At 46.3% G+C, this 14,986-nt stretch overlaps 1 protein-coding gene across 1 annotated transcript in view; it reads right to left on the reverse strand.

The window, feature by feature from the left end:
- Positions 1–5,853: 5,853 nt before the first annotated feature.
- BFSP2 (beaded filament structural protein 2) overlaps positions 5,854–14,986 on the reverse strand; it is a 67,097-nt gene continuing 57,964 nt past the window's right edge. The window contains exons 6-7 of the mRNA XM_032408687.1: positions 9,174–9,394; positions 5,854–6,111 (exon numbers count right to left, since the gene is read on the reverse strand). Coding sequence (XP_032264578.1) covers positions 6,105–6,111; positions 9,174–9,394 — 228 coding nt within the window. The 3' untranslated portion in view covers positions 5,854–6,104. The remainder of the gene's footprint in view (positions 6,112–9,173; positions 9,395–14,986) is intronic.

Genomic DNA, 14,986 nt, shown 5'->3' on the forward strand with positions numbered 1-14,986 from the left:
TGTATTTTATTTAAGTCCAGCAACCCTAGATAAGATGCCAGAATTGCCCCAAAAAGGCACCATCCTCTTTTGCCATTTATCAAAACAAAAAAGATGATGTAAGAGTTTATGAAAGAGTATCTGTGTTACAATAGCATCAAAACAATAACATAGCTAGGAATAAATTTAACCAGGGAAGTAAAAGGTCTCTACACTGAAAACGTTGACAAAAGAATCAAAGACATAAATACATCAAAAGGTATCCCATGCTCATGGATTGGAAGAATTCATACTGTTAAAATGTCTATACTACACAAGGCCATCCATAGATTCAGTGTAATTCTTATCATGATTCCAATGATATTTTTTACAGAAGCAGAAAAAAAAAATCCTAAAATTTATATGGAACAACAAAAGGCTCTGCACAGCCAAAGCAATTCTGAGAAAGAACAAGCAGGAGGCATCACACTTCCTAATTTGAGGCCATATTATAAAACTATAGTAATGAAAACAGTATGGTATTGGCATAAAACACACACACAGACCAATGGAACAGAATTTAGAGACCAGAAGTGAACCCATGCATATACAATTGATTAATATTTGACAAGAGAGCCAAGAATACTCAATGGGGAAGACACAATCTCTTCAATAAATGGTGCTGGGAAAACTGGATATTCGTGTAAGAATGAAACTAGACCCATTTCTTAAATCCACTTACAAAAATTAACGTGAAATGGATTTAAGACTTAAATGTAAGACTGAAAACTATAAAACTCCTAGAAGAAAACGTAGGGAAGAAGCTCCTTGACATGGGTCTTGGCAATGACTTTTGGATAGGACACTTAAAGCACAAGCAAAAAATTAAAAAATAAATAAGTGGGACTCCATCAAACTAAAAAGCTTCTGCACAGCAAAGGAAATCATCAACAAAAGGAAAGACAACTTACTGAATGGGAAAAAAAAAAATTTGTAAACCATGTATCTGGTAAGAGGTTAATATTCACATTATATAAAGAGCTCACACAACTCAATAGCAAAAAACAAATAGTTCAACTAAAATTGGGCAAAACTGGGGCTCCCAGTCTTTCAAGGCCATCACTTCCCAATGCCCTTTGACCCTGCCGAGGATCACGGACAGGACATAGAGTGCTGTACTCTGGCATGGGAATGGGGGAGGCTGTGGCAGCATCAGCCTTGGGGTTCCAGGCCCCTGTCCTACAGATACTCAGCACGCAGTGGCTCATTTCCAGTGACCCAGCACCATATCCCACCAGCACTTCAAGAAGATGCCTCAAGAAGAACAGGCATTTGGTTTAACAGTCAAGATGTCAACTGGCCAGACAAAGGCATATCCAAGGAGAGATCATATCTGCTTTCTAATCTACTTGAAGACTTCTTGTCCTGATGGCGGACCGTATCAGCCCTGGCACTCCCACCTCAGTGTTCCTGGGGACAGAGCACCCTTTCTCTCTAAGGAAGGACCTCACTTTGGAGATAAGACCACTCAGTGAAAAGTCCCTGCTCACAAACTGCAAAACGTTAGATTTGTAAGGGTAATAGGTCAGCTGTAGTCATCATGCCCCACCAGCTGATGGTGATGTGTATGTGTTATTGCTTCATCACATAGAATATGAAACAGGTGACTTTGCTTTCCTGAGGAGTAATATCAAATCTCCATTATTGCTTGACTTACTCTTGCCTTTTTTTTTTTTAAGTTTTATTTATTTAAGTAATCTCTACACCCAATGTGGGGCTTGAACTTATGACCCCTGAGATCAAGAGTCACAAGCTCTTCCAACTGAGCCAGCCAGGTGCCCCATTCTTGCCTCTTGAGAAGAAAATCCTCTTATTATGGCTGCTGCTGGCACCCTTACGCTGGCATCACCCGTTCCTCAAAGGGCCCCTGCAAATTCATTTGTAATAATTGGTAAACTTGAATCTTATGCTAACAGATTGGGATCACATAGCTCTGTGCAGATAGAGTACTAACAATTAGTTTCCCTTCTAGAAATGTTAAAATCATTCATTTCTTTATCTTTAATAGCCAAAGTACTATGTTGATTTCTGCATTTTTTTAAAAAAAATGTGTTTTTTAGAGAGAGAGAGAGAGAGAGAGAACACACCTGTGTGTACACATTAGTGGGGGGAGGGGCAGAGGGAGAGGGAGGGAGAGAATCTTAAGCAGGCTCCACGCCCAGTGTGGAGCCCGACTTGGGGCTCCATCTCATGACCCTGAGATCATGACCTGAGCTGAAATCAAGAGTCAGACTCTTAACCAACTGAGCCACCCAGGCACCCCGATTTCTGCAGTTAAAAAAATATATATATTCAACCTTGGAAGCAGTGTAAATATCTGATAATAACTAAATTAGCAAATTACAATTTAAAAAAATAGGCAAAAGTCCTGAATAGACATTTTTCCAAAGAAAATAGATGAGGGGCCAACAGGTTCATGAAATGATACTCAACATCATTAATTGTTAAGGAAACCACAATAAGATATCACCTCACACCTGTTAGAATGGCTAGCATCAAAAAGACGAAATAAATGTTGGCGAGGATGCGGAGGAAAGGGAACCCTTGTGCACTGCTGGTGGGAATGCAAACTGGTGCAGCCACCATGGAAAACAGAATGGAAGTTCCTCAAAAAGTTAAAAATAGAACTACCATATGATCCTGCAAAACCCCTTCTGGGACAATATTTGAAGGAAATGAAAACACTATGTCAAGGAGATCTCTGCACCCCCATATCCATAGCAGCATTAGTTACAATAGTCAAGACACAGAAGCAGCCTAAGTGTCCTTGGACAGATGCATGGATAAAGAAGTTGGGATATATACAGATACACACACACATATACCCAGAGGAATATTATTTAGCCATAAAAAGCAGGAAAGTCTGTCATTTGCAACAACATGGGTGGACCTTAAGGGCATTATGCTAAGTGAAATGAGGCACACAAAGAAAAACAATGTATGATCTCAGTTGTTTGTGGAATCCTAGAAAACAAACGCCTAGAAAAAGAGATCGGGTCTATGGTTAGCAGAGGTGGGAGGGGGTGGATTGGAGGAAGGTGGTCAAAAGATACAAACTTCCAGTTGGAAGATAAGTAAGTACCAGGGATGTCTCACACAGCCTGATGACTGACTGCCTCTAACACTGCTGTCTGGTACCTATGAAAGTTAAGAGAGGGGGCGCCTGGGTGGCTCAGTCGTTAAGTGTCTGCCTTCGGCTCAGGTCATGATCCTAGGGTCTTGGGATAGAGCCCCGCATCGGGCTCCCTGCTCCGCGGGAAGCCTGCTTCTCCCTCTCCCGCTCCCCCTGCTTGTGTTCCCTCTCTCGCTGTGTCTCTCTCTGTCAAATAAATAAATAAAATCTTTAAAAAAAAAAAAAAAGAAAGTTAAGAGAGTAAACCCCAAGAGTTCCCAGCACAAGGAAACAATGTATTTTTCTTTTTCTTTTTCTGTATCTAAAGGAGATGATGGATTGTAACTGATGGTGGTACTCATTATACACCTTAAACTTGCACAGTGCTGAACATCAATCACAGTTCAATACATCTGGGGGGAAAAAAAAGAATATCTGTGGGGTATTTAGAGATCATCAGAAACCAGCATGGGACTTACTTGATGATTCTTGAAATCCCACAGAGATTAGATCTGGATGTCTATTTCCGTGCCTTCTATAATAAACTGAATTCTATGAAGGGGTCCCGCGAACTGCAATGTGATGCTCTGCCTGTTTTGCTTTGTTTTTCCTTTTATGTGCACACTCAGGCTCCCCAGGGAGACAGTAAGCCCACCGGGGCGGAAACTGTCTCCTGTTTACTGCTGTCCTCAAAGTCCAGCAAACTGTCTGGGCGCCAGGAGGTGCTCAGAAGTGCTGTGGATGACAGTGAAGGTGAGTTTGCTCCCGGTCTGAAAGCCTAAGGACGGGCGTTCTAGCAGCCTCCCTGGGTGTTTACACTGTGCTCCAGGGAGGAGGCCGGAGGCCGGTGGCGTTACCTGGTCTGGAAACAGCGCGCCTGTGCTTCTGGAGGAGCCCCGTGGAAGCCCTTCTCTGGTCCGCTCCAGAGCAAATGTTCTGTCCTTGACACCAACAGGAGCAGTAAGCATCCCTGCCACCTGCCAGCGAGCTGCTGCCAGGGTGTGATTTTACCGGCTGTTGTAGGGGGAAGCCCGAGCTCAATAAGGCCCTGGCGGAATCAGGGGCCAGCAGCGCCTTTTCTTACCTGTTAATGAAGCCTCATTAGAAACAGCAAGACACCGTGCTGAGAACTGGAAGCCCCAGTCTGCCCTGGCTCTCCCTGCCAAAGGATGATTAACTTAATGATTTATGGCAGATGCTCTTTGAGATTAGGGGGCGGAGGAGACCGGGTGTGTGCGGCCCCGCGCAGCACGCTGTCCGGTGGAAACGCGGGAGGGTGTGCGGATCCGTTCTCCCCTCCGTGCAATAGCTGAAACAGCGTCCAGGTTCTGGAAAACGCATGGCCATTCAGACCCATAAGTACCTCCTTTTGACGGCTGACGTTTTGGGGCCCCCCAGCTGTGTTTAGGTTAGGGATTTAGGTCTTGGCTGGGGGGGGCAGAAAATTAACTGTAACAAGTAAGAAAGGAAAGAAACAGACCTCAGTTGGCCACTTATCTATTTTCTTTGGAAAAATGGCTATTCAGGCCTCAGTGCACCCAGCATAGCTCGCCCGTGCACGACGCCCTCTTCCAGGGAGGCCCTTGTACCCACTGCCTCCACGGAGGGCACCGGGGAGCGCGCAGCTGTGCAGGGATTGGTGCTTTGCAGAGATGTAGCATCAGGTGGTGCCTTGACTATTTCTGAGCCTCAGACCACAAACAGAATTATGTAAAGGTGTGGTGCAAGCTGTAAATAGCTGTCCTGCCCACATGACTTACTAATACAATCCCTTTGATCCTAGAAGCCAAAAAGGAAAGCCAGTTGGCGCGGTGTCAACCAGGAGACCCCACTTCTTGCCTTGCTTCTCTTTTAAGCGTTCTTAAGGGTAAAGAAGGTTTCTTTTGTTTATGTCGGCTTTGGCTCTTTGGAACCCCAGGGGTGGGGGGAGGGTGTCTTTGAATGTGCCCATATTGGACACATCCCCCTGTCTGGATTAGCCACTTAGGAGGACAGACTCGTGTGGATATTTTGGTCTGTAATTCTGTGTGGCAGGTGGACTAACAGAAGCTTGGGGGAAGAATTAAGAAATTAAGGCTGGGCTTTGTGTGTGTGGTTTTGGAGACACTGAGAGCCTGTGGTAGGACACAGGTGGTGGTTTCAGTTTTAATCAGAAGGCAGGGGAGTCTTGCCTGGGTCGGTGGCAGATTCACACACTATATTTGGCTGGGCTAGGCCCTGAGAAGGCTGGGGGAAGGATCCTGGAAAAAAGTTCTGAGGCTGCCAGTGGGGTAGGCAACCACAACCTAATTAATACCCCCTCCCCGATTTGAATTGAAGTACCGTTTAAACTGATTGAGAGATGCTCTGCCATCGCAGTGAGATGTGTGAGTCTGCACGAATATGCCTGTGCAGAGTGCATTAGAGAGATCTGAATGCTCTGTGATGCTTATGATCATGATATATTCAACAAAGCACCAGGCCAATCCACTGTCTAGCAAGAGTGTTGTTTTTGCCCCCAAACCGTGGCAATCTTACATGCCATGAACACAAGTCTTGCTTAAGCCGCATGTTTATGTCCATAAACCCAAGAGCAGCTGACCCTTGGATGACGAGGTAGATGGCGTCATGCTCAAGGACCCCTGCAGAAGCCATTAAGAATGGCTCTGGGAGCAAAAAGCCAGGCAGGTAAAACGATATCCATCTTCACCTGACAGTGGGTTGAACAAGGTGGGCAGACTGGAAGCCACACACAAAGCATTTATTTGGAGAGGGACAAGGAAGGTTGATCAAGCTACAGACTATTTAAATTAAGGCAGAAGGACCCTCTCCACTTCCAGGATGCTTTTCAGACTAAGCTGAATCAACCAGGGAATCCAGCTCAGGAGGGTAGGGTGGTGGTGGGAGTCTAGGCGATGTGGGGGAACTCCTCTAGGAACTTCACTGATCACTTGGTGAGGGAGGCAGCATTTTCTTCGTGAAAACAGAAGTTCCTTCATTCGCTGAAACAAACAAAAAACGCAAGTGAGAGAAGTTGTAGATGATGAAAATTAGTAAAGAGGTCATAGTGGGAGTACAGGAAAGGCAAGAGTCTCATGGAAAGAATTTGGCCTTTGGAACAAGGCAGTTTGGGTTTCAAACCCCTGTTCCATGGTTTTTAGCTGTGTGACCTTGGGCAAATGACTTCAGCTCTCTGAGGCTTTGTCTCCTGTCTATAAAATGGGGAGAATGATGTCATCCTGGCAGAGTTTTGGGGAGAAATGAAGATAAAGAACTTAAGACTGAGCTGTACCTAGTGGGCACTCACTAGTCGAGTTCTTATATTCTTGAAGGAAATTCAGCCTAACTCATTACTTTTTGTATATGTTTAAAACAATTTTATGTATATATTCAGATGTTCAAGGGCACGTGAAAAAATGAGCTTTGTTAGGAACATCTAGCTTTTATAATCAGCAGAAATCAATCCAATAAAAAGACAGTCGGAAAGGAGCTGGATGACATATTCTCTATTGGAAAAGAGGGAGGATTCCGTTGCTTCTATACGGTTCTCTTGCCTTCGAGAGAAAAATGTTACACAGCACCTTGGAGAAGCCAGGAGACCTGGGCTCCAGTCCCAGCTCTGCCTCCACCTCCCCGTGTGATCACAAACACATCCTTTTCTGCTCTGGGCTTTTGTATTCTCTCTGAAATTGAGGGGCTGGATTATGTAATCACTAAGTTGCCTCTCAGAGCTGATGTTCTATTCATTATTCAATGTATGTCTTGGAAGGGACTTTGGAGGGAAAAGTGAAGATACAGAATTATGGTAGACTAAAGCTTGGATTTCCTCAACAAGCTGGCAAGGAAGCAGAATCCCAAGACTTACACATATGCTCCTGGAATCCTTACCCATTAAAAAAAGACTGCGAATATACACATACCTGTGTGCACGTGCATACACGTACATATTCAGATATATATATGCCATTCCTACCCCTTGCTTCTCTCCACTATGGAGGCTGGAAAAGCTAAGTAACTTCTTTCCCAGCATCCCTTGCAGGGAGGTATGCTCATGTGAGCAGGTTATATGGTCAATGAGATGTAAGGGAAAATCCACTGGAGGCCTTCTCAACATGTTTTTCCTTCACTGATAAAAGAAGAGAGCTGCCTCCCTCTTCCCTCCCCTTCTTACCATGAATGAAGATATGAGTCTGGAGCTGTGGTAGGCATTTGGCAACCATGGGTAATGAAATGAAGACAAAAAGCCCATATATCAGGGATGGTATATCAGGAAGATGAAAGAGCTTGGGACCTTAATGAAATCATTGAGGGGCCTAGACCACTTTATTTCTGGAACTCTTAAATAAGCACGGTTTGTGCCCTTGCCGCTCAAAGTGTGGTTTGTGGGCCAGCAGTTATAGGTATCACCTGGGAGCTTTGTTAGACTTGAAGAATTTCTGGCCTACCCCAGACCTAGTGAAGCAGAGTCTGCATTAAAAAAAAAGTCCCCAGGTTGTTCTCTGTATTTAAGAATCTGCTTTTTTGTTTGTCTCTTTTTTTCTTTGTTCATTTGTTCTTAAATTCTACCTATGAGTGAAAAAACAGACTCTTAAATACAGAGAGCAAACTGATGGTAACCAGAGGGGAGGTGGGGGGATGGGGGAAAGAGGTGAAGGGGATTAAGAGCACACTTATCTTGATGAGCACTGAGTCATGTCTAGAGATGTTGAATCATTATATCATACACCTGAAACTAATATGATACTGCATGTTCATTATAGTTCAATAAAAAATAAAATATGCTCAGGTTTTGGTGTTCTGAGTGCACATTAAAGTTTCAGGAGCATTGGTTTGTAGCCCCATTAATGAGGGTCTATTACCCGCAGCTGAAAGTACTCCTAACAGCATGTATGTCCTTGGTATGTCCAAACACGTAGAAGTATGTCCATGTGTGTGTATGTGTATATCTGCAGATGTGAATATACGAATAGAAAAATCCTGCAAGGAAGACATGAACAGACATTTTTCCAAAGAAGACATCCAAATGGCCAACAGACACATGAAAAAGTGCTCAACATCACTTGGCATCAGGGAAATCCAAATCAAAACCTCAATGAGATACCACCCCACACCAGTCAGAATGGCTAAAATTAACAAGTCAGGAAACGACAGATGTTGGCGGGGATGTGGAGAAAGGGGAACCCTCCTACACTGTTGGTGGGAATGCAAGCTGGTGCAGCCACTCTGGAAAACAGTATGGAGGTTCCTCAAGAAGGTGAAAATAGAGCTACCCTATGACCCAGCAATTGCACTACTGGGCATTTACCCCAAAGATACAAATGTAGGGATCCGAAGGGGCATGTGCAGCTCAATGTTTATAGCAGCAATGTCCACAATAGCCAAACTGTGGAAAGAGCCCAGATGTCCATCGACGGATGAATGGATAAAGAAGATGTGGTATATATATACAATGGAATATTATGCAGCCATCAAAAAAATGAAATCTTGCCATTTGCAATGACATGGATGGAACTAGAGGGTATTTTGTTAAGCGAAATAAGTCAATCAGAGAAAGACAATTATCATAGGCTCTCACTGATACGTGGAATTTAAGAAACACAACAGAGGATCATAGGGGAAGAGAGGAAAAAATAAAACAAGATGAAACCAGAGAGAGAGACAAACCAAAAGAGACTCTTAATCATAGGAAACAAACTGAGGGTTGTTGGAGGGGAGGGACATGGAGGGAAGGGGTAACTGGGTGATGGGTATTAAGGAGGGCATGCGAGGTAATGAGCACTGGGTGTTATATAAGACTGATGAATCACAGACCTGTACCTCTGAAACCAATAATACATTATATGTTAATTAATTGAATTTAAATGGAGAAGTGTACATTTGAAAAAAAATCCTGCAAGGACACAGGCTGTGGGAGTGTGTGCGCGCGCGCGCGTGTGTGTTGGGAAGTTTGAGGGTGATTTCTCTTTCTTACCTTAGCTGCTTCTATAGTGTTTGAAAAACTTCTAATTTCGAACCCATGAGTATGTAGAGCTGTCACAGGAATGCGGGGCGAGGAGAGGCTTACCAGCTCTCCTCCCTGTCCAGCAGGGCGTGGTAGGACGCCACGTCCCTCTGCAGCTGGGCCTTGCGCGCCCGCAGATGCTCGCGAGCCTCCTGCTGCTGCCCGGCCTCCCAGCGCATCTCCCTGAGCTCCGCCTCCAGCCTGCTGACCACGGCGCCCAGGCTCTGGAGCTCGATGTCGTGCCAGTGCTTGGCGTCGTGCAACGTGTTCTCCAGGCCTCGTTTCTGCCAAAGAGAGAACGCAGTCCACACCCGAGGCCGCAGGCAGGGCCCTCGAAGAGGGAGGTGGGCACAGCTGTGGGAAGTGCTGCGCTGGGCCTGGGCTGTCCGTTACTCCAAGGACAATGGCCTCACTGGCTTACGGGGGGGAATGATGAATCCTCCTCCGGAGGCCAGACTCTTGTTTAGTCTAATTCACTGATGTTTCTGATGAGGGGGTGCGGGGAGGAAGACAGAGAAAAGGGGAAGAAGGCGAGGCAGAAAGATGAAGTATACTGATGAGAGAGAATGAGTGAGAAAGATAATGCGAGAAAAAAATGAGAGTGAGAAATTGACATACACACAAGGGGAGGCAGTTTGCAGGTGTTTTTTTTCAAACAAATCTTGCTCTCTGAACCGCCTCTGGGCCTTTTTGCTCATGATTTCTCACTCCCTGGGGGGTCCTTTCCTCCTCCACTGCTGAAACCCCTTCCATCATTCAGTTAAAATGCCTTCTCCTCCAGCAGGCTTGCCCAGATTGCCAGAGTTAGAATGAATGTCTCTGGCCTTTATACACTCAGCAGGTTCTTCTTTAGTGTGTTAGTAGCACACCTTGGCTAATGCCTCTTCCCCTTGCTGCCCCTTCCCTGTGGGCTCCCCACTGCCCCGTCCTGAGCCCGTTTCTCTCTGAGCCATGCTTCCTGCGCCTGCGTTGGTTGGTCTCTGCCACGCTCATGATTTTAGTTGTCTCTCTCCTGGTGACTCTTGCATTGATGTTTCCAGGACAGACCTCTCCCCCTGAGCATAAACCTGCTACTGAATTTCTTCCTGGAAATGTATACAGTCCAAGGGCACCTCAAATCAACGTGTCCACAATGGAGCCACTGGCTTCTTTCGGAACCTGTTTGCCTCTCCTATCTGTGCTTCCGCTGGTGAGTTCGCATGGACTAGAAACCTGGCAAAGGCATGTCCCTCATCTTCCTCCCCTCCCTGATTCAATCATCATAGAGTCCTGCCTCTTATATATTCTGGAAAGTTTTCACATTTATGCCCTCTCTCCCCCAGGCACCGGTGCCCAGGATGGATGCTTATCACTGCTACCCTGGGGTAACCTCAGTAGCTTGTAGCTCATCTCTTGGTCTCTAGTTCCTCCTGCCCCTGCATTCTCCACATAGCAGCCACTGTGCTCTGTCGAAAGTCCGAATCTGGATTTGTATCTCCCCTTCCTTCTCACCTGGATCATTCCTACTCATCCCCAAGTCCAAGCTTAGGGGTCACCTCCCCCAGGAAGACTTCCTTGATTGTCTCTTGCCCTTTCCCCCACCAGGCCGGGTTAGGGGCCCCTCCTTTGGGTTTCCATGGCTGCCCAAGTACATGCATGCCCTTAAACTTGTAATAGTGGGCTGAGCTTCTTAGGGGCATGTTTCCTCTACCAGACGGTGAACTCTTGAGAGCAGAAAGGAAGTTTCTGTAACTCCCATGATAAGACAGGGGCTGGCACAGAGTAGGTGCTCAAACGGGTGTGCTGCCCAGGATGACAGCACTTGTATTATGGTTACACTTATTGCCCTACCTGTCTCCCCATTAGACTGGAAACCTCATCTTCCCATATAGCAAGCCTTGCAGACTGTAGGGCTGACCAATAAACACCTTTAAAAAACTGTGTGCATCTATCTTTAACATTTTTTAATAGTTGTCATCATGGTGCACCTATAATTTAGCATCTGGCTTTTTTTATATGACACATAACAACAGATAAGTATCTTTTCAAATTGGAGAAAAATCTCAATAATACAACTTTCTGTACCCTGCCCCCTAAGAGGAGATTTTTCATACCCTTTTGATTACTGTGGTTGAAATGGAAGATTCTTGGTCAGGATGCCATCTTGAATCATGGCTCCTGTTAAGCAGGGGCCACCATATCATCTTATTTAAACCATCTTAATTCCATAGGATATAAGAATATTGAGTCAGATTCCCATCCTAGGTACACTTACAGGTGGCAAAAAATGTGACTAGTAGAAAAAAAATCTGGATCAGTATCTGGTCTAGGGTTATTATTTTGGTGAGATCTGAAAACCCCTCTATGGCAAAGAAGATGCAGAAATGGCCACCTGCACTTTGAGAATCACTTGTTCCAAACTCTCTGGGTTTTCCTCCTTTGTTCATCAGGAAATTGCTTGGTTTGTAGTGTTTAGTGTTGACATTGGACCTGTAACAGCTGTGATTTGGAAAAAACTTTCATGGAATCACGTTTGGATCATCTGTCTACAGTTTTTGCTCCATGTTCACAGGTGACTTCTCCATGTGGCCTGAGGTTTTCTTTGATGACTTAGGAACCATTGCCCAATGTAGGTTCGTGGAAATGCCTATCAGAGGTCCTCTGTCTCTTTTGTCCCATCCTCAGAGTCCTGGTCCAGCTTTCCCCGCTAAGTCCCTGACATCCTGGCCTGGTTCTCACAGAGACGCTTGGGCTCAAGTGATGGCAGCCAGGCCACTGCCACCCATCTCCCAGTTCCAGCCCCCACAGCAGCACAACACAACACAACAATAAGCACACTTATTCCCCAGTTTCTGGAGATTGAATTGCTAAGCCCTCCAGAAAGTAAAAATAGTGACCTTATGTGATTTCTGGCCTTGAGCTCCATTCCTGATTTGAGCTGACGGAACACAGAGCTCAGTCGGCTTTAAGCACCATTACAGGTCCCTGGCTGCCAATACAAACAGTGCCTTGCTGGCAAAGGGGGCTGCAAGCGCCACCAGCTCGCCTGTCTGAGGTTTGTACGAGCTGCGGGGGCCCTGTGTGTGGGCAGGCTGCTCTGACCGAGGATAATAGGGAGGGCTGGATGGACTGAGCTGTCCATTTGAAAGCTGCAGAAAGGTGTGCTTCTTGTTCCAGCTGTCTGGGCTCCTAACCTCGGCTGTAAGGCCCAGGGACCAGAGCTCTGATCTACCAGCTAGCAGGGGACAGAGGCAGCCCGTCCTGGGTCCCAAGCACAGCCAGCATGTCACTACTCCTAAGTCTTCTGGTTGGGGGTGTGAGTTTTCTTTCGATTGGTTCCAGTAGGCAGGACCATGGGGTTTAAGTGAGGTGATCAGATGATGCCAACTTGGGATTGCTCTACCAGGGGTTATAATAATAATTTTACAATGATAACCAGTAATAGATACCATTTATTGACTGCTCACTCTGTGACAGGCACTGTCCTAAGGGCTTGACCTGCATTGTTTCATCAATCATCCCCATGACTTTATGAGGTAAATTCTGTTCAGTCTGGCAGCAGATCACATTTCCAAAGACAGCTGCAATCCCTGTCTCCATCCCACGTGTTCTTTCTCTAGGTGGCCTTGCCACTGCCTCATCAAGAGGTGGCGTTTCTTTCTCTTCTTGTGGGATCTGAGATGGCCCGTGCCTGCTAAGACCAACAGAGTTCTGTATAAGTGATATTCAGGGACTTGTAAGCCCAGGTGTTAAGAGGCCTGGTAGCTTCTGTGCGGGCGCTCTGAGGAAAGCCGGATGCCACATCAGAAGTCCGACTACATGACTGCCATGATTTGAGGAAGTCAGAGCTAGCCACCTGGACAGGCCCCATGGAGGGAGAAAAAGAGATGCACAGCTGAGGCCCCACACATGTGAGCGGAAGCCACCATTCTTGGATGGTCTGGCCCCAGCAGATGCCCAGCTGTCTCTGCCGGACTCCGCCTCAACTGAACACATTTTTTACTGTTGTCTTAAGCCACCAACACAGCAGATACATATGATAACCCAAACAGATCCTCACTTCGCAAGTGAGAAAACAGAATCTTAGAGACGTCACTGCGCTAATGAGTAGGGGAGTCAAGATTCCAGATTCCAGAGTGAGTGCCAATCCCCAATTCCAGAAGCCCGCTGTGGTCTAGTAGAGAAAGAGAGCCAGAAGGGCTCAGCCCCTCCACTTGTTACTCCTGTTCATGGGCAAACCCCTGAACCACAGTTTGCTCTGCTGCAAAATGGGATGTCAGTCCCAGCCCCCCACACTTCTCAGTGTTTCTATGAGGGTCCAATGAGAGAATGCAGGTGAGCATGCTCTCATGACTATTAGCATCTCTTTGAAGAAATTACATTTTGGACACTCATCAAGTGCTTTGGGGACATGAAACAAACTAGACATGGTCTCTGCCCTGAAGAAGTTAATGTGATGTCAGTGGATGAGCTGATATAACCACATGAACCACAGGGCTCTGAAGGCAAATAGGTGGCAGGTGGAGAGATCAGCCCACCTATGGGAGTCAGGATCTAGGCTTTTCGTTGGGTGTAGCACTTGCGTATCTTCTACCTCACCTGTGCCAAGGGTGTGAGGACAGGTAGAGGTGGGCAGAGTTGGGGGGAGGGGTCTCCTTGCAGCCATGGGAAGAACATGTCCAGAGGCTCAAGTGTAGGAGAGCAAAGGGTAAGTTCTAGGCATTTCCCTTCCTGCAGAATCTGGGCTGGTCTGTGAATGAAGCCCAAGCACTGGGTGGTGCTGGAAGGTCTGGCGAAGGAAGGCTTTCTCTTTTACCCCCAGGCAATCTCAGGGGGGAGGGACACTGAAAATGCAGAAGAGAGGGGACAGTAGATAGAGGAATGTCCCAGATGGGGCAACAGTAGACAGGGCAAGTTTACTGAAGGGAGGAGAGAGTGGATAAAACTTCAGAGACATTTTGAGGCTGGAAACAGAAGACAGAAGATCTCCTGTTCGGGGACTTAAACCTTACCTGCAGAATGGTGCAGGTGACAGCGTCTGCGAAGGACAGAGGTGAGGGCAGGCTGGCGCTCGCTGAGAATGGAGGCTGCTGGGAGCAACTGCTCTGGGAGCACAGTACCCTCTGCCGTGTTCAGTCATTTGGTGGAACCCAATCTGGTCATGAGCTTTTAGAGGACAGGAACCATCCACTTCATGTTTACGTCCCTGGGACCTACCTCACAGAGGGCTTAGCACACAGTAGGCAGCCAGTATATGTGTGGCTAAGTAATGTGCCACCTCCATCCAGGTGCAATTCATCCAGGCTTTTCTGATGATGTGGGATGGAGTATATGCCCAATATTTTGCCTGGCACTTTTTTTTTTAAGATTTTATTTATTTATTTGACAAAGAGAGTGAGAGAGCACAAGCAGAGGGAGCAGGAGAGGGAGAGGGAAAAGCAGGCTCCCCACTGAGCAGGGAGCCCGATGCGGGGCTTGATCCCAGGACCCTGAGATCATGACCTGAGTCGAAGGCAGACGCTTAACTGACTAAGCCACCCAGGCATCCCTGCCTGGCACTTTTTATCACTGGAAGAAGGCAATTTTGGCAGCCACAAGGACATCTGGGGAATAAATGGCAGCCCCTTAACCAGGCTTAAAGGGACTTGGGCAAAAGGCAGCACTCCTAGTATTAGGATCAAGGGTTATGGCAGGGGAATAAAACTGATGAGCATAAAATTCACATAACTTAGTAAATAATGCAATGTCTTTCAGATAATTTTTAAGCTAAAGTAGCATTGTTTTAGGCTGTAGTTTCTCGATTTTTCTCACCTCAAATCCTTTTCTCACATCCCCTCGCACTGACCCTGATCCCATCACAGAATGTAGCAACGAGACGTGTATCATGTTGTGCTATG

The sequence above is a fragment of the Phoca vitulina genome, unplaced genomic scaffold (genome assembly GCF_004348235.1).
Source record: "Phoca vitulina isolate PV1807 unplaced genomic scaffold, GSC_HSeal_1.0 scaffold10, whole genome shotgun sequence".
Lineage (NCBI taxonomy): Eukaryota > Metazoa > Chordata > Mammalia > Carnivora > Phocidae > Phoca > Phoca vitulina.